Consider the following 20539-nt stretch of genomic DNA (forward strand, 5'->3'; position numbering starts at 1 on the left):
TGTCCTCCCACAGGACTTAGGTCTGCCAGTTTCCCGGACATATAGGGCATGTTTGTACAGTATGACCAGCTTGTCCACAATACATGCATAGTCTCAACCTCTTTCAGACTAGTCTCTCTTTAAAAGTCAAATGCATTTTTTCTTCTTCACCAGCAGCAGGCCCTGTTAGTGTAGGCCTGGGTACAAACTGGATACGAATCTCTCCCTGGAATGGTCTTCTGGGGCTCTTGACCTCTTGAACTTTGTTGCGAATTCGGCAATCAATCTTTGCTGCCAAACTGCATAAGTTCCGCTAAGGTCTCTGGCATCTCACGAGTCACCAGTTCATCTTTCAACTGGGAGTTCAGGCCTTCAAAAAAAAAAAAAAAATAGGGCTTTCAGGCACCTAGGGTCCCAATGTAATTCAGAAGCCAACATCTTGAATTCAATAGCGAAATCTGGTAAAGGTTTGTTACCTTGTTTTAGATGAACCAAAGCTGATCCTGCTATCGAGTACCGGGCAGTGTCATCAAATACTGACTTAAGTAGTTCAAGAAACTCGGCAAAATCATTCAGGATCGGGTCACTGCGCTCCCACAGCGGTGAGGCCCAAGCCAGTGCCCTTCCGTCCATATACGAAAGGATATAGGTGGTCTTGGCATACGCTGTAGGGAAATGGTTAGATTGCAGAGCAAAATGCATGCAACATTGATTAATAAATCCTCTACACTTCCAAACTTCACCCACAAAGCATGTTGGAGCAGAGAGAAGTACTGTAGACTTGACAGTCACTTCTGGCGTTGTAACTTCTTTAGCTGCAGCAGCCGGTGCATTCATCTGTGCGTGTAGCTGATTAAAGGCAACAGTCAAGCTGTCTAATGAATTCTGTTGTTCGGACATTCGCTGGGCCAGGCCCGGAATGGCCCGCAAAGCGGTGAGCTGAGCCGAATCCATGGAGTTAGCAATGTGTTATGCTTATGAGGTGATGGAGTGGATTCTTTGGTACTGCAGTGATGGCCACTCCCACGGGGACCACAGTACTAGGCTAGACTCTATACCCTCAGACACAGAGAAGTTGCATTTATTATACAGCTCGATGGTACTGCCCGGGGAGCGGGCAGCAGTGAAGGTAACCCAGTAAAGTAGTCCAGGGGTCCTCAGCAGAGGAGATCAGTCTCACTCGAGTAGGTAATAGGCAGTGTGGTGTAGCAGGGACAGGTCCTGGATGTAGACACAGAGTGCTGAAGCTGAAGGTGAGACAGACTGAAAGGGTTGGTATTCACTGAAGCAGAAAGCTGTATCATTGAAGGTCCTGGCAGGCAGAAGTTGTTCAGTGGCAGGCACCAGATTAGGGAGAGCAGGCCCTCGAGGAGCGAGTACCCGGTATCCCAAGATAGGTACCTGAAATAGAGCAGAAGGACCCCCGAGGAGCGGGTACCCAGGTTAGTGAAGAAATACCCGAAGGGCAGAGAGAACGTCCTGCAGCAGCTGGGAAGCGGCAGAGCAGCTTAGCCCGGAGGCAACGCAATCCTTGCTAACTCAGTTTCGGGCCGATACAGTAAAAATCGCGGGAGAGCGGACATACGAGCGATACAGTAAGTTAATTTATTTAAATTAGGGCCAGTGGTAAAAAGAGGCGCTAGGGACACTAGCGCATCCCTAGCGCCTCTTTTCAGACAGGAGCAGCAGCTGTCAGCGGGTTTAACAGCTGATGCTCAATTTTGCCGGCGTCGGTTCTCGAGCCCGCTGACAGCCACGGGTTCGGAAACCGGACGCCGGCAAAATTGAGCGTCTGGTTTTCAACCCGCGGGCCTATTTCAATTTTTTTTTTTTAAACTTCTTTCGGGACCTCAGACTTAATATCGCCATGATATTAAGTCGGAGGGTGCACAGAAAAGCAGTTTTTACTGCTTTCCCGGTGCCAGCAGAAATTAGCGCCTTCCTTTGGGTAGGCGCTAATTTCTGAAAGCAAAATGTGTGACTTGGCTGCACATTTTGCTTTCTGAATCGCGCGGGAATACCTAATAGGGCCATCAACATGCATTTGCATGTTGCAGGCACTATTAGGTTCGGGGGGGGGGGGGGGGTTTGGACGCGCTATTACCCCTTACTGAATAAGGGGTAAAGCTAGCGCGTCCAAAACGTGCGTCCAATCGCGGGTTAACAGTGCGCTCCACCGGAGCTATTTTAGTCAAAAAAACATCATTCAAAAACTGGAAGAAGGATCCATTTGAAGAAAATAGGAAAAAGCATAAGCATTGTCAAGTGTAAAACATTGATAAGACAGGCGAAGAGAAAATTTGAAATGAAGTTGGCCATAGAGGCAAAAAATCATAATAAAAACTTTTTAAAATATATCTAAAGCAAGAAATCTGTTAGGGACTCGGTTGGTCTAAAAGATGACCAAGGAGTTAAAGGGGCTCTTAGGGAAGATAAGGCCATTGCGGAAATATTAAATTAATTCTTTGCTTCTGTGTTTACTAATGAGGATGTTGGAGAGATGCAAGTTCCGGAGATTGTTTTTAAGAGTGATGAGTCAGAAGAACTGAACCAAATCACTATGAACCTGGAAGATGCAGTAGGCCAGATTGACAAACTAAAGCGTAGCAAATCACCTGGACTGGATGGAATGCACACCAGGGTTCTGAAGGAACTCAAAAATGAAATTTCTGATCTATTAGTTAAAATTTGTAACCTATCATTAAAATCATCCATTGTACCTGAAGACTGGAGGGTGGCCCATGTAACCTCAATATTTAAAAAGGGCTCCAGGGGTGATCCAGGAAACTATAGGCCAGTAAGCCTGACTTCAGTGCCGGGAAAAATAGTGGAAACTATTCTAAAGATCAAAATCATCGCACATATAGAAAGACATGATTTAATGGAACACAGTCAGCATGGCTTTACCCAAGGCAAGTCTTGCCTCACAGATCTGCTTCATTTTTTTGAAGGAGTTAATAAACATGTGGATAAAGGTAAGCCAGTGGCTGTAGTGTATTTGGATTTTCAGAAGGTGTTTTTCCAAAAGTCCCTCTTGAGAGGATGCTAAGGAAACTAAAAAGTCATGGAATAGGAGGCAGTGTCGTCCTGTGAATTACAAACTGGTTAAAAGACAGGAAACAGAGGATTAAATGGTCAATTTTCTCAGTGGAAAAGGGTAAACAGTGGAGTGCCTCAGGGATCTGTACTTGGACTGGTGCTTTTCAATATATTTATAAATGATGTGGAAAGGAATACGACGAGTGAGGTAATCAAATTTGCAGATGATACAAAATTATTCAGAGTAGTTAAATCACAAGCAGATTGTGATACATTACAGGAGGACCTTGCAAGACTGGAAGATTGGGCATCCAAATGGCAGATGAAATTTAATGTGGCCAAGTGCAAGGTGATGCATATAGGGAAAAATAACCCATGCTGTAGTTACACAATGTTAGGTTCCATATTAGGACCTACCACCCAGAAAAAAGATCTAGGCGTCATAGGAGTTAATACATTGACATCGTTGGCTCAGTGTGCTGGGGCAGTCAAAAAAGCAAACACAATGTTAGGCATTATTAGGAAGGGAATGGTTAATAAAATGGAAAATATCATAATGCCTCTGTATCGCTCCATGGTGAGACCGCACCTTGAATACTGTGTACACTTCTGGTCACCACATAGTTGCAATGCAGAGAAGGGCGATCAAAATGATAAAGGGGATAGAACAGCTCCCCTATGAGGAAAGGCTAAAGAGATTAGGGCTATTCAGCTTGGACAAGAGACGGCTGGGGGGGGGGGGGGGTATGATAGAGGTCTAGAACCTGTAAATGTGAATCGGTTATTTAATCTTTCAGATAATAGGACTAGGGGGCAACTCCATGAAGTTATCAAGTAGTACATTTAAAACTAAGCAGGGAAAATTATTTCACTCAACGCACAATTAAGCTCTGGAATTTGTAGGCAGAGGATGTGGTTAGGGCAGTTACTTTAGCTAAGTTTAAAAAAGGTTTGGATAAGTTCTTGGAGGAGAAATCCCTTCCCTCTGTAATTCACTCCCAGAAGAGTTATAATTACCCGAACTACCCTTTTTTCACAAAGAGGGTGAAAACCTGGCTTTTCTGGCAGGCCTTTTGTTGAAAATGCAAATAAAGTCACATACACCCCACCTGAGACCTGCTACATATACCATGATTTCTTCTAGCTAGAAAGCCTATCATATCATTTTTATTGTTGAATTTTTTCTTAACCAATTTTATGTCTATGTGTGTACTACGTTTTGCTTATTGGTACTGGTTTTATATATCTATATTGATATATCTAACCGACAGATAGAAAACTATCTATATGTGTGTATCAGTTTACGCACTATTTACTAACGTGACATGTCTGTATTTGTCTGCACTGGCTCCTAGTCTATATGCGTGCTAGTGTTTGTACCATTTACCAATGTAACATGGTCCAGATATTTACTGCATATCCTAGCAGTGACATTAACAATGTGACTTTACCATTGTTCCATTTCAGTATGGGACTCAGACATTTCATACGGTTAAGATGTGTTCCTGCCTAACCCCAGTTCATCTTACTGTAGACTGTCTTGGGTGAATCTTTTTCAAAAAGGCAGTTAATAAATGGCAATAAATAAATAATGCTGGGTCGATAAAGATGAAGGCTTATTGACCTGACTGGTCAAAAATGCCACAGGGATTCATTGCAAAAGGTGATCAGTCTCAAGTCACACCCAGGAGAAGGCTGCATTCACTTCTGTGATGCTAAAAACAGATTCTCAAGCAGCACAAGTCAGGCTGTAGACAAAGGAAGGAGCTGGTTTTAGAGATGTTCAGGTGTTATAGTATTTAGATGCTGAAAAAACTCCAAATAAAGTGACAATGAATACAAAAAGGCAAGATCACTGCAGGACTTCTGAGAGAAAGAGTCTCAAGAGATAGTTTTATCTTTTTTGTGATCTCCAAACTTTTCATTATACTATGTAAAAAGTTTCACTATATTTATTTTGGGTCAATAAATAATTACTAGGAGAAGCCTAGTAGTTAGAGCAGTGGGCTGTGAACCAGGGAAGTCAGAATTCAAATCCCACTGCCTCGCCTTGTGACCTTGGGCAAGTCATGTCACCCTACACTGCCTCAGGTACAAAGTTACATGGTCAAATTGCTTTAGGGCCTTATGGCGAGTTAATAGGCTCTAATGTGCGTTATATCACGTACTATCGCAGTGATAACGTGCAATATGCACTATATTTTCCATGTCCCTGCCCAGATACCCTCCCCTATTCCAATGACCACCTTTGCATGCAAGAATGCAAAGAAGGCTATTACTAGGCAATTCTATGCAAATATTTTATTGCAGCTGACCGAAAAGATGGTCAGCCTCGATAAAATAACACTTCCACCCTGGCATGCATTCGATGTGCGGCGGGTTCCGGGCTCCTGCTGCACATTTAACATGGCGGGGAAACAAAAGTTAAAAAAAAAACCAAACCCCGCAACCAAATGGGAAGTTGAGTGAGGGTCAACCTGAGGCTGCCAGCTGACGCAGCTACTACTCCATGGAAAGAAAAAATAAAGCTGACAATAAGCTCGTGGTGGCCCTCCCTCCCCTTGAACCCCTTACTAGCCATAGATCCCCCTCCCTCCGGCCCCCCTACCTTATCCTCATTACTGTCACGGGGCCAGGTGCACTTTGCATCCTCACCTTGTGAACTTTTTTTTTTTTTTTTTTTTTAATTTTGGAGGTGTCGGGGCCCCCCTCGACCGGTGGCCCTGGGTTGATAAGGAGGTCAGCAATGAACCCCGCTCAACCTCGGTTTATTTTTTGAGCAGCCAGTTGCCCTTTAAGACAATGGTGGCCCCACCACCCTTTAAAGGGCTTGTTGCCGTGGTATTTTGTGTTGCGGTATTTAGCTGTAACACAAATGAACACACCATCAAGCCATGATGTGTTTTCGGGGGAGAGGCCCCACTATCGGGATGACTCTCCTCTTCTGCAAAAAAACAAACAAAAAAAACCAAAAAACAACCCCAAAAAACCCCTATAGCGTTTTGATGATTCTAAGCCTCTGGGGACAGGAAGATTCTACAGTACCTGAACATAACCCATTTTGAAATAGCTGAAAAAGTGAAATATAAATCAGTAAAATAAAAATAAATAAATATAGGACAAGAGGCCAGGGAAAACTCTGGTTCAAAAATGATTCCCTTCAGGTTCCTGTACTGAACTTAACACAACGGGGTAGATTATTTAAAAAATACGCGTGCGTGCATCCATGTGCGCGGGATTTTATAACATGCGTGCGCATTTTATAAAATCCCAGGTTGGTGCGCGCAAAGGGGGGGGTATACTTTGGCAAATTCGCACGGTGACGCATCAGGGCCTTCCCCAGTTCCCTCCCCCCAGTCTGCTCCAATTAAGGAGCAGACTGTGAGGGAACTTCCCATCCCCCATCCTTATCCTAGCTACCCCTATTTTCATTTTACCTTTTGCTCCTGCAAAGGAGGAGGAGCAAGTTGCACGTGCCAGCACCCTGCCAGCACGCAATCCCCAGGCACAGAGGCAAATGGCTGTTGTACAGGGTGCCTCTAGCCCTGCCCCACCCAGAAAGCGCCTCCCGGCCTGCCCCTTTCAGGAAGGCCTGCTCTTATGCCAGTACCGGCCCTTTTTGAAAATAGGCTCAGCGGCGATAGGCCCGGCCACACGCATAAAGGCCGGATTTTAAGTGCGTGGCCTTTTTAAAATCCACCCCAATGGCTGTACACTCTGCATATATTATAACCTAAAGAAACAAATATGGAGGAAAGGATCACAGGTTATTTTGCAGCAGGATCATTTCAGAACAGAGAACATATACCTGTACCATACTTTAGCCAATATATTTTTCTGGCTGGAATTTGTCTCTTATGCACAATCCTCTCCCCTTCCTGTGAATCTTTCACAGCACTATCCCTTCTTTAAAAAAAAAATAGCCTCCTTGCTAATCCACTATTTACAAGGATGTAAATCAGCATTTATCTGAAGACTGAGCATACCAGGTCTTCAACCACAGATCAGTCTCTTAACATTATCCAGCACTTCAGCAGAGCAGTATCCACAGGTGCTATAAAATAAACACTAAAGCTTGATAACATAAGCCTGAAGTCTAATTTAAAGTAAGGAGGATCTCTGTTAGATTAGCCATGTGCATGGATTGCCCTCCACTGTTAAGGTTTTCTGCAATTCCAGAACCGAACAGAGTAGTTGAAACAGTTCACTTTACCAAATTTTTAAGGGACTTTTTTCCCCTCAGAATTCACTATTTAAGTTCTTATATTCCGCTACTCCAAAGAATATATTCAGTGCAGATTACAACTGAACAGTCACAACCAAATACAATAAAAATATTATATACAGCATAAAACATATAAAACAAACATCTAACACAAAAAATACATGTGCAAAATTGTAAAATTTGCCTCAAGCTGCCTCACCCAAATACCTCAAACAACAAAGCCTTTCTGAACACCTTTAAATCCTGTTCCCACCGAAGCTCAAACTGGCAACTTGTTCCTACCTCAATAAAAGCAAGGCATAGATTGTATTATTCCTTTTGGTTCTCTTTAGATTTATTTCAATTTTGTTTCTAATATTATGTGAACAGAACAGAAAGATGCTAAATATGATCCTGCAAATTCTTTACAGGGTACCAAAACACAATATTACATAAAATATGATGAACTGCAGACTGTATTTTGGCTATTCCAAATGTCACTCTCAGCGTACCCAGCACAAACATACCATACGTAGGTAAATATGCTTTGCTTGAATGCCTGGTATATATATATATATATATTAATTTTGTTTTAACATGAAAGGTTATTGACTCCTAAAGCTTGCAGTTTTACAAAAAAAAGTTTATACAATAAAATTCTGTCCAGAGGACAGTGAAACAACCACCAAAACCTGAAACACACAGTAAAGCCTTCTAGGACAGCAAGGACCGCCCCTAATAAAACTGCAAGCTTTAGGAGTCAATAACCTTTCATGTTAAAACAAAATTAATCAGCATCAGAAAATAGGTAATTTAACAGGTAACAAGGCAGCTAGGAGAGGTGTTTAAAGAACCCATTTCTACTACAACTTTCAAAATCTTTGCTGTAAGTTTTGGCAAGAAACACCTTGAATAAAGTTTACTGAGAATGCAAAGAAACAATACTAAGAAATAATTCAGGTGGCAGATATGCCCCCCCCCCCCCCGCCCCTTTCATCTGAGTTTTATTAAATTCCAGGAGGTATTTTAAAGCTCTGAGAAACTCTGCTACTCTCTTATTAGGGACCTTCATTTTGGTTTTGTTTATTTTTCCCAGGAATTGATCAGGGTTTACTATAAAAGAATAAAAACAGGAGAAAATCAGTTGAAAAAAAAAAAATGACTCATTTTTGTGGGTAAATAGAATTTATTTTGGTGGACAGAAGACAGGACAATAAAACAACATTAACAGATTCTCCCACCCACCCACTCAGCAGCGTCTCCATCTCTCTCTCCTCTCCACCCCACCCCCAATGCAACAGCATTCATCCTTAACATAGGGGGCTGCAGGCTTCTGTTCTCTCCTTAGGCAGCAGCTTACGGAGGCTCCCGTGCTCTGCAGCCCTGCACTGCTGCTCTTATGCAGTGCCAGGGAGCCTGCCGGGAAGTGCTGCCGGTCAACAGGGCCTGCCTGAAACACATTCAGAGCACCAGACAGCACTTTCACTGGAGGAGGATGAGACTTTAAACACAGCATGCGCTTTGACCCACACTGGCTTCCAGCAGAGGCCGGAGGCTTTCAAAAGCATCTGCATAAGAACATAAGAAAATGCCATACTGGGTCAGACCAAGGGTCCATCAAGCCCAGCATTCTGTTTCCAACAGTGGCCAATCCAGGCCATAAGAACCTGGCAATTACCCAAAAACTAAGTCTATTTCATGTTATCATTACCATTGCTAATGGCAGTGGCTATTCTCTAAGGGGCGGATTTTAAAAGGCGCGCCTATTTTGCATAGGCCGCCGGCTCGCGCAAGTCCCGGGGCTTTCGAAAAGGGGAAGGAGGGGGCATGTCCGGGGGCTTTCCCGAAACGACGGGGCGTGCCGCCGGCCCGGGGGCGTGGTCGAGGCCTCTGGACCAGCCCCTGGGACCGGAGGACGGAGCAGGGCTGCCGGCTGAGGCACGCAAAGGTGGGGGGCGAAGAAAAGTTCCCTCCGAGGCCGCTCCGAAATCGGAGCGGCCTCGGAGTGAACAGGCAGGCTGCGCTGGGCTCGGCGCGCGCAGGTTGCACAAATGTGCAACCCCCTTGTGCGCGCCGACCCCGGATTTTATAGGCTTCGCGCGTATCTTATAAAATCCAGCGTACTTTGTTCGCGCCTGCTGCGGACACGCCCCCTCCCTCCCCTTTTCGAAAGCCCCTGGACTTGCGCGCGTCCCGGGGCTTTAGGCGCGCGCGGCCCTTTTAAAATCCACCCCATTATGATCACTACTGCCAAGCAGCCCCACCACCATTACCTCTCTCACCAAGTCCTGTGCTCCACTGAGAATTAGATCTAAAATTGCTCCCTCTCTCGTCGGTTCCTGAACCAATTGCTCCATAAAGCTATCATTTATTCCATCCAGGAACATTATAGAAACATAGAAGTGATGGCAGAAGAAGACCAAACGGCCCATCCAGTCTGCCCAGCAAGCTTTCACACCTATTTGTTTTCATAATCTGTTACTCTGACTGCTGAGGTCAGGGCCCTTATTGGTATCTCTTTGGTTCCAATTCCCTTCCACCCCCACCATCGATGCTAGAGCTGCATCTAAGTGAAGTATCTAGCTAATTGGTTTGGGGTAGTAACCGCTGTAATAAGCAAGCTACTCCTGTTTGTTTACCCTGCATGTGCAATTCAGCCATTGTTGGTTGTCTGAATAAAAATCCTCTTTACTTAATTCCCTCTGTTGCTGAAGCAGTGAGCTGCGCTGGATACTTATTCCAAGTCAAGTATCATGCTTAATTGATTCGGGGTAGTAGCCACTGTAACAAGCAAGCTACACCCATGCTTATTTGTTTACCCAGACTATGTAATTCATTCCTTGTTGGTTGATGCTGAATATAAATCATCTTTTCTTCATTTTCCCTGCCGTTGAAGGAGAGAGCTATGCTGGATGTGCATTGAAAGTGAAGTATCAGGCTTATTTGATTTGGGGTAGTAACCGCCGTAACAAGCCAGCCACTCCCATGCTTATTTGTTTACCCAGACTATGTAATTCATTCCTTGTTGGTTGATGCTGAATATAAATCATCTTTTCTTCATTTATCTCTCTAGCGTGTCCCGATGATACATTTATCCAGTCTATATTGGGGTAATTGAAGTCTCCCATTATTACTGCACTACCAATTTGGTTAGCTTCCCTAATTTCTCTTAGCATTTCACTGTTCGTCTCACCATCTTGACCAGGTGGACGGTAGTATACCTCTATCACTATAGTCTTCCCCGACACACAAGGGATTTCTACCCATAAAGATTCAATTTTGTATTTAGTCTCATGCAGGATGTTTATCCTGTTGGACTCTATGCCATCCTGGACATAAAGCGCCACACCTCCTCCCGGGTGCTCCTCTGTCATTGCGATATAATTTGTACCCAGGTATAACACTGTCCCATTGGTTATCCTCTTTCCACCATGTCTCTGAGATGCCAATTAAGTCTATGTCATCATTTACTGCTATACATTCTAATTCCCCCATCTTACTTCTTAGACTTCTGGCATTAGCATACAAACATTTCAAAGTTTGTTTTTTGTTTGTATTTTCATTCTGCTTTTTAATTGACAGGGATAAGTTAGAATTTTTTAGCTCAGGTGAGTTTTTAGTTACAGGCACTTGGACTATTTTTCTAATTATTGGAACCTCACTATTGGGATGCCCTAATTCTAATGCATCATTAGTATCCTTTGAAGATACCTCTCTCCGAACCATGCGCTGCTGAGCGACTGTCGGCTTTCCCCTTTGTTCTAGTTTAAAAGCTGCTCTCTCTCCTTTTTAAAGGTTAGCGCCAGCAGTCTGGTTCCACCCTGGTTAAGGTGGAGTCCCTCCCTTCAGAAGAGACTCCCCCTTCCCCAAAAGGTTCCCCAGTTCCTAACAAAACTGAATCCCTCTTCCTTACATCATCGTCTCATCCACGCATTGAGACTCCGGAGCTCTGCCTGCCTCTGGTGACCTGCGCGTGGAACAGGGAGCATTTCAGAGAATGCTACCCTGGAGGTTCTGGATTTAAGCTTTCTACCTAAGAGCCTAAATTTGGCTTCCAGAACCTCCCTCCCACATTTTCCTATGTCATTGGTGTCCACGTGTACCACGATAGCCGGCTCCTCCCCAGCACTGTCTAAAATCCTATCTAGGTGACGCATGAGGTCCGCCACCTTCGCACCAGGTAGGCATGTTACCAGGCGATCCTCAAGCCCACTAGCCACCCAGCTACCTACATTCCTAATAATCGAATCACCAACTATGACGGCCGACCTAACCCTTCCCTCTTGGGCAGTAGGCCTTGGGGAGATATCCTCAGAGCGAAAGGACAATGCATCACCTGGAGAGCAGGTCCTTGCTACAGGATCCTTTCCTGCTGCACCTGGTTGGTGCTCTCCAGGGCTGCCAGTCTGAAGCTGGGACTTGACTACTATGTCCCTGAAGGTCTCATCTATATACCTCTGTCTGCCTCAGCTCCTCCAGGTCTGCCACTCTAGCCTCCAGAGATTGGACTCGTTCTCTGAGAGCCAGGAGCTCTTTGCATCGCATGCACATGTACAACTTTTCACCGGTGGGTAAAAAATCATACATGTGACACTCTATGCAAAAGACTGGGAAGCCCCCCTCTTGCTGCTGGACTGCTGCCATCATCTCCATTTTGATCAGTTCCTAGTTAAGTTTTAGGTTGCTATGGGAGTAGGAATGTGTCTAACGTCCTTTAAATGTATTAGTGAATTCACTATGTGACTGGTAGTGGCCTACCGGGGTCTGATTGAATTCTCAAAGTTTTTGTTTTTTTTTGTTAAAGTGGCACCTGCCTATAAATTAAGGGATGGGCAAGGGGTGGGAGGGATAGGAAATACAAACAGTCTAACTTCAGTTAGTCAGCCAGAGTGACTCACTGCTCTCTTGATTAACAATTGTTGGTCGCTATTCAAACCCATTCACACTACCTCAACACCTTTCCAAGGTGAGTAAATGAGCTGAACTATTCAACTTTTTTACTTCGGTATACACTGCTCCTAGCTTATTTCTAGCTTCTGGCTACTTTTTGGGTTGGTTTTTTTTTGTGGGGGGGGGGGGGGGGGTTTCCAATACACTCAGTTTGTATTGAAAAAACCTGAAATCAGGTTGAATATCAGTTTAAATTGATTTTCACCTTTGGAAAAATCCAGGAATGTAAGGGTGAAAATCAGTTTAAACTGAAAACAAAGACCCCTATCTATTATGAATTTATGTAAATCAGGGTGTGGCTGTACTGACCTTTATCAGAACCTTTTCCTCCCACTCCCAAAACAGACATCACACTGATAAATGAAAAAGATCCAATATAATATTAACCAATGAAAAGTGAACTTTGAGAAGGGGAATTACAAATAAAAAGATGGGCTGGCTATCATAAAATGGAAAATATACTGCCTCTATTGAGCCAGGGTGCGAGTGCACCTTAAGTATTGTGCAATTCCAGTCACCCAGCTCCAAAAAGACAGAGAGCTAGAAGATGTGCAGAGGAGGGCAAAAAAAATAAGGGGATGGAAGAGCTCTCTTATGGTTACAGGCTACACAGGTTAGGGCTTTTCAGCTTGGAAAGTAGAAGGCTGAGACGGGACATCATTTATAAAATTATGAATGGGTTAGAACAGGTAAATGAATGTTTTATTTACCCTTTCAAATAATAATAAAAGAAAAGGTATGTTAGGAAATTAACTAACAGATTTAAAACAAATCTTAGAAAGTATTTTTTTCCTGCTTCACAGAATCAAGTTGCAGAGTCTGTTGCCAGAGGACATGGTAAAGGTGACCAGCATAATAGGGTTTAAGAGAGATTTGGACAAGTTCCTAGAGGAAAAGTCCATAAAACGTTAATAGCCAGGTAGACTAAAGAAAGCTTATGCTTTCCCTGGGAGTCAGTAACAAGAAACAGATCTACTTTTTAGGAGCTGCTGGGTGCTTGTGACCTGGACTCGCTACTGTCATAGACAGGATTGCTGGTCTCGATAGACCTTGGTCTCACCCAGCATGGCATTTCTCATGTTCTTATGTGCACACCACTGAGTACAAGAAATGTACAAGTAGTCACTCCATGTAGAGGGAACCAAAAGAAAAAGCAACAAAACCAAAAAACAGGCAAATTTATGTGTTAAGACTCTAGACAATACTGCTGATTTAAAGTTAAAAATAGTAGACAAAGTGCAGATGATTAAAGATATTGTATGGTTAAAAATGGCTTCAAATTTTTTTTTAAACAAAAAAATTAAAATAGCAAAGGAAATAACTAAAAAGTTGCAATTATGTGGCTTGAGTATCTTTGCAAGAGTGAAGAAAAACTTTCAATCAATGCTGGAATTGCAAAAGACATTTCCATTTCCCATGGTAGTAAAAATGAAGGAAGAAAAAAAATCACAAGCATTTAAATATGAATTAGAATTGCTATCCCTTTCTAATAACATTCAATGCAAATACAAACATAAAAGGGAAGAAGAGTTTCTTCTGAGAGAATTCAAGGCTAATCAGCAACTGAATGGAAATAATCATCTTGAAACAGCTGAACTATTGTGCGAGCAAACCTCTAACTGACATGCAACAGAGTCACATTCAGTACTCAATGCCTTCTTAATCATCAGCAAAACAGAACATTTTCACTCAACAGGTGGAAACGGTCACATTTGCACATGCCTTTTTTTTTTTTTTATAAGCTATTTCAAGAATTCAAAAATAAAACCCACCACACCTTATCAGTTGTATACATAGTCTCTTGCCAAGTCATCTGAGTGTTAAGCAGGAGAAAAACATCTTCTGCTCAGTAATACAAAATGAAATAAAGCAATGACAGACAGTTCAAGTCAAGCCTCCCAGAATATGTAAAGAAATAACATTTGCTGACAAGGAAGACAATGCTGGCTCATCAGCAATTCCTCTCCCCCTACTGTGCCATTAGAAACAGAATACAGGATACATAAGCCTGAGCAATTACTTCTACAAACTTGAGTAGCTGCAAAATTTAAAATGCACTTTTCCCAATACATAATACTATATTTTTTTAAATATTATTTCAAAAGAAAAGCATTTTACCTGATTTATTTTGAATCAAATGTTAAATGAATGTCAAGAAGAAATGGTCAAGACTTCATTCACAAGGACTGCAAGGGAGTAGTTTCAGACAGGCATAAAAAAATGCAACTACATGCATGCATGCAAATATAACCTGTATTCTTACCATTAAAGAAATAAATGATTTATTGATAATTAAATTCTGAAATGCCTTCGGGGCAGCAAGAACGAAACATACAAACTGTACTTACCCTTCCTCTGAAGAAATATCCTAAGCAATGGATTTGCTGTGGTAACTGCTTTATGGTAGTTGTCATTATTATTTATAGGCAGCAAGTCTCCATGAATGTCTGCATACCCCACTAGAACATCCACATTAGGTATCATGTGCACATGTTGTAGTAATCCATAGAACTCTTCAAATTTTCCAGGTTTGGATCGTTCCAGAGAAAAGCGACGGAATTCTGCTCCAAACTGTGATAAATAAAACTGGTTTCAGTGGTTTGACAAGAGCAAAGGAATATAATATCAATACAGTATAATTATCTAACAATGAATTACCAAAATAGTAAAAATTAATACACAAAACTGAATTAAACCTCGATATAGCTGTATAAATCAGAATACAGAGTTTTACAAATTCACATATACATTTATTTGTATAAATACCTGAAACACAAAAATCAGAAGTGACAAGACAAGCACATGAAAACAAAATGAATCTCTTATGTATAAAAATAATGGTGAATTGAAATTGAAACAGTTCTGTCTTTGAAGGGACACTTACACAAAACATTACAAAAAATTTGAAATGCTGGCTCAGCTTTTTTTTATTATAGAAAACTTTAACAGCAATACAGTCCCCCAACATGGTCGTGTTTTTTGCAGGTGGGGCTGTGTCAGGAGGGTCCCACAAATTCATTCTTTGAAGCTATAACTGAAGGCTAATGTTTAAAACTGGAGGTCAGCCAGAATAGTGCAGCGATGCTAACCTATCCAGGGGAAATTTTCTGGTTACAGCCGTTGTAAGGAAAACGAGAAAAGCGAGGGGGACTCATTTGTACCACACAAATGCATTTAATCTTCCTGCATAGGAGGTGGGCACCGTGGCACTCTGTTATTGCACTGATACCACAGTACCTGCCTCAATTCACACATTCCTCTCTGTCTTTTTTAATTTATGTGCAAATTCTTTACTCCACCTTGGTCTTTTGCTATCTCCTAAAGATTATGGTGTACATCCAGTTGTGCCAGTGATCTCATGCCACCTGTGCGATGATGGGTTTGAATACACACAGACATGGAATGCATGACGTCACAGCATCAACGGATGACTCTGGACCCCACGTGGCTCTGAGGAAACGTGAGCCATGCACTGCTCATGCTGATCACTGGACAGTGCAGGAGTACAGATACTAAGTGGCTCACACTAAACAAGAGCGCGCTGAGACACAGGGGAGCCCACAGGAGTACTGGCAATGCAAGAAGATGAATAACTCGGGAAGGGAGAGAGAAAAAGAGTGATCTTACTACTTATCACCCCCTTACAATACAATGGGCTGTTTCTCTTATTAGTGCATTCAGCTAAACACAAGTGTGTGATCCCCCAGCTTGGGGAAACAGTAATAAAAAAAATATGAGGATATCTGACCACCAATACTTGCAAGTGAGATGATGTTCTATATAGGAAACTAAGAGGAGTTACAAAAACGTAGGGAGGTAGATTGAAACCTTCAAGACTAGCATTTATCCCTGTATAAAAGGGAGTTAAGCGTTGCATAAAAGCTTGGATTAGTCATTCAGTTTTGGTGGTTTCCAGCATGTAAATCCGCTTTGTATGACAGACATGCTCTGGCATGAAGATTTGGATCAGACCCAAAAGATTAGGGAACTCAGGAATTAGTGCTGTGTCACACTGATGGCATTAAGGACTAAACATGTATGGGACAAGACCTTTTCCTCAGAATCCTAAAATGAAAGAGACAGATGCATCTGTTTGATTTATATAGCACTTTACCTTAAGTACAAGCTACAACAAATTGTACCCGACAGATCCACCTCAGTAAGACAAAGCTAACGACATAAGTCTAAAAGAAAAGGGGAAATTATAAGAGAGGAAACAGAGAACAGAGGAACTGTTTGAACAATGGAAGCACAGAAGCCCTGGAGTAAATGCACAGGGAGGTGGGCATCTTTCAACAGAAAGGACACTCTGGAACAAGGGGTCTTGGGGATGAGGGGGAAAGACTCCAGAGTAATCAGAGGAAATCTCTCTTTAAGGAAAGGATGGAGGACATGGAACAGCCTCCCTGCTGAGGTGGTGGTGGAGACCAGGCCTGTATCAGAATTCAAGAAAAAAAAAAAAAAAAAAAAGGAGCATAGGATCTCCGAAGGAGAGGAAGGCACTATATAAAGCTGAGCAGGAGATGTGGATGGGCAGACTGGATAGGACATAAAGGAAGGAGGGCAAATAGAGGGCGAGAGGGATTAGGAGCTATGAAATGAAACACAGTACTTGTACTTGGGATGAACAGAATAGAAAGTAGTCTTCAAATATGTCCTGTTTGTAAGTAAAATTTACCCAGATTGAGCAGGGGACAGAGGTGGAGGAAGGATTTGCTGTTGTGCGCACACTTTTGTATTTTCAAAGGCATATATGTAAAATATTCTCAGTAAATTTGTATGGGCAAATTTTTCCTATAAAAAGTTATTTATAAAAAAAGTAAATTAAATTTCACATATACTATTTTCACACATCTGTTAGTCCAGCCTGAAGCTGGGCTCAGACCAGAATTAACTCCCTGTTTGCATTCACACTGCAAAGTAAACAGGGAGTCAGTCTGCATTAATGCCTCATTTACTAGTCCTTTTGTTCCTGAATTAGTTATTCCAGCACTAGCTAACACTGTATTAAACATGAATTAAGTTTTATTGTCAATTCTAGAACTAAGGCCTCGATTTATCAAAATGCACTAAATATCACATACGATACGAAAATGGATGTGTTTTATGGTAATAGGCACTGTATCGCAATTTGCGCTAATACCTATGCGAAGCGCTATCTTAGCGCAAATTGCGATAAGTGGCAGAATTGATGTATTTCCTACATACAACCACTGGGGGACCATGTTTAAGCTGGAGAGAGAGGGAACGCGAGAGAGTGCGCAAAGCCATAATGCCCTCACGGTAGATAGGTATTTATCTCCCTATGGGAGGCCCACCTAGTAACTCGAGGTGAGGTTTAGGTATTAGTGTAGGGGGTTAGGGGCCACTTTGACATTCAAAGTGAGACGTACGAACAGAACAGTGCTCTCTTGTGAAGATTTGATGACCCTCGGAGTGAGGAAACTCACCCAAAGATGAGATTTGTGCAATGTTCTCTCAACCTAGCTTGATGTTACCCAGGTAGAGTCCATCAAAAGGTGTAGTTAAAGCCGTGAGATGCGGCTTCACAAAACTGTGAGCCCAGCCCACTTGGTCAAAATTCCTGCCCCAATATCCTCCCCTTTTTCTCATTTGCATCGCACCAAACGTTATGGTGCTTTCGCATGCATTAATGGCATTTTTGCATGCGAAAACGCCATATAGCACTTTGATAAATGACCCCCTAAGTTTGAACAAAAACTACAACTATTCCACATTCAATTCTGGAGTGGTTGCAGTTTGAAAACAGGGAGCAACATCAGACTGATTAATCCAGAAATGCATACTTTATTATTTAGCCCTGAAGCATAACGCTATGTGTGGAAATAGTATTATAGAATATAGAGGAATGTTCTAAAGTGAACTTTAAGACTTATTAATTCTTTAAAATAGAAAGCTGATGACAATTTTAAAATTCCTACAAAAGCTTAGTCAGAGTGAAGAAAATCAAAAAGGAAGTGTACATGACAATATAGATTTGTCAGAATCCATTATTTAACCTTTTAAATAGATTTGGTTCATGAGAAAACCTTAAGAGGGTAAGAATAACTGACGGGCCGATACAGTACAGTGCACTCCGGCGGAGCGCACTGTTAACCCGCATTTTGACATGCGTTTTCGACACACTAGCTTTACCAAATGCGGGTTAACAGTGCGCTCCGCCGGAGTGCACTGTACTGTATTGGCCCGTCAGTTATTCTTACCCTCTTAAGGTTTTCTCATGAACCAAATCTACCACGGACCCCAATTTAAATAAATTAATTTACTGAATCGCACGCACAGGAGAGTGGCCTGTGCGCGCGCCAGGAGAGTGGGCACTTGCCCGCTCTCCCGCGATTTTTAACTGTATTGGCCTGTATGGAAGTTAGATGCTCATTCCAAGAACTGTAGAATGAGAGAAGAAATGGATATCTATAGAATAGTTTGGAGAAGGACAAAATTGAACCAGTTTCTAGACATATAAAATAAGAAAGAACCTCTTAAGTTGAGATGATGTCCATCCGTCTATCTTTCTGTGACCATACAGTGTTACTACCCAGTTTATATATGAGTAGTTAGACACGTTGATTATTATGATTGAACATTTTGTTGGGGAGGTTATTGCCTTCCATTCTGCTGAGTTTTATTTCTGTGGTCCTGTTGAATACTTGCGTTAGCACACAATCTCCAAACATTATATTCACCACTCCCACATGTATACTCTTAGTTGGAGTAACCAATTAGGCTTGATACTTCACTTTGATGCGGCTCCAGCACCGCTCTCTACATCAATGGCAGGGGTGGAAGGAAATTAGAATCAAAAAGTTACCAATAAGGGCCCTGACCTCAGCGGTCAGAGTAACAGATAAGTATGAGAAAAATAAGTGTGAAAGCTTGCTGGGCAGACTGGATGGGCCGTTTGGTCTTCTTCTGCCATCATTTCTATGGGGTTTCTATATGTTCATGTAAGAATGGATCTGCAACTAGGTAACTGAAGAGGATTATAGAATGCTGTTAGAAGGTATCATTTTCCGATGTGTGATTTGTCTACTAAAGTTTTTGTCTTCATGAATATCAGAGCTGAAATGTGAAGAAAAAAAAAAAGGGGGGGGGGGGATGTGAGCTGCCCTTACAGGAATACAGGTATTGAGCTTTAGTAAGGTGGTAAAATAAGAGCTTCCAAAACCTCCAAAAGCTTTTTTTTTTTTTTTTTTTTTTTAAAGACAATCTGCATGGTCACATTAGCTCTGTAAATTAGCAGTTACATTTTAGCTAGGAACGACAAGAATCATGGCATGTGAAAGAAACCAAGTAACCAAAGGAAAATTAACTTTTAACATAATATGAGGGAGTCTGATTGAGACAATATTGCCCCTGAATTCCTTATTCCACATAACCTATAATAAATGCAGTGAAAATACATAGTCTTAAAAGAAAATCCTGTGGCTTAATGCAAACAGTGGGCCGGATTTTAATATGTACCTGCGGGCGTACATTTGTGCGTGCAACCCTGCGCTCACAAATGTACGCCCGATTTTATAACATGTGCGCGCATGTTGTAAAATCCGGGGTCGGTGCGCGCAAGGGGGTGCACACTAGTACACCTTGCGTGCGCCGAGCCCTAGGGGAGCCCCGATGGCTTTCCCCGTTCCCTCCGCCGCCCCCCCCGATCTTCCCCTCCCTAAACCCCCCCCCATACCTTTATTTTACAAGTTGCGCCTGCCTCTGGGCAGGCGTAGGTTGCGCGCACTGGCCAAGTGACGGCACGCGATCCCCCGGCCTAGTGGCCCTATGGAAGCCTCTGGCCATGCCACCGCCCCGCCCCTTTTGTCAAGCCCCGGGACATACACGCGTCCCGGGGCTTTGCACGCGTCGCTGGGCCAATGCAAAATAGGCTCAGCGCAAGTAGGGCTTTTAAAATCTGCCCCAGTATTTTATATCAAGATCTCCAGAAGATCCTAGGAATATTATATTCTCAGATAATCTCGAAGATGAAGTTCTTTTTGTATACAATTATACTTTTAACTCAACATACACGTACGTCAAAGAAAATTTTTGGTATTCTATGTAGAGATAGGCAAAGTAATTGTGAAACTAATCTAGGCATTTACTTGTGGATGGGTTTTACTGAATCTCACTCTTTATGATAATATGAACTCAGTAAACCAGTAAAGGTAACAATTCCCAAATTGACTGGGAAGTTTGGTATTGTTTCCCACATTATTGAATTTGTATTACTGTGGGGGAAAATATCCAGATTAGGTACAAAGTTCAGCAATTTTAGTCATGATCATGGTTAATCTGACCAGTTCTATATTAAGTAAAACCAAATTAAAGCAGTTCAAAACAAGGATAAATTAAGGATCC

At 42.4% G+C, this 20539-nt stretch overlaps 1 protein-coding gene across 1 annotated transcript in view; it reads right to left on the minus strand.

Moving 5' to 3' along the window:
- PARD6B (par-6 family cell polarity regulator beta) overlaps positions 1-20539 on the minus strand; it is a 109326-nt gene that overhangs the window by 78793 nt on the left and 9994 nt on the right. The window contains exon 2 of the mRNA XM_029612453.1: positions 14521-14743. Within this exon, the coding sequence (XP_029468313.1) occupies positions 14521-14743 (223 nt within the window). The remainder of the gene's footprint in view (positions 1-14520; positions 14744-20539) is intronic.

This window comes from Rhinatrema bivittatum, chromosome 8 (assembly GCF_901001135.1).
Source record: "Rhinatrema bivittatum chromosome 8, aRhiBiv1.1, whole genome shotgun sequence".
Classification (NCBI taxonomy): domain Eukaryota; kingdom Metazoa; phylum Chordata; class Amphibia; order Gymnophiona; family Rhinatrematidae; genus Rhinatrema; species Rhinatrema bivittatum.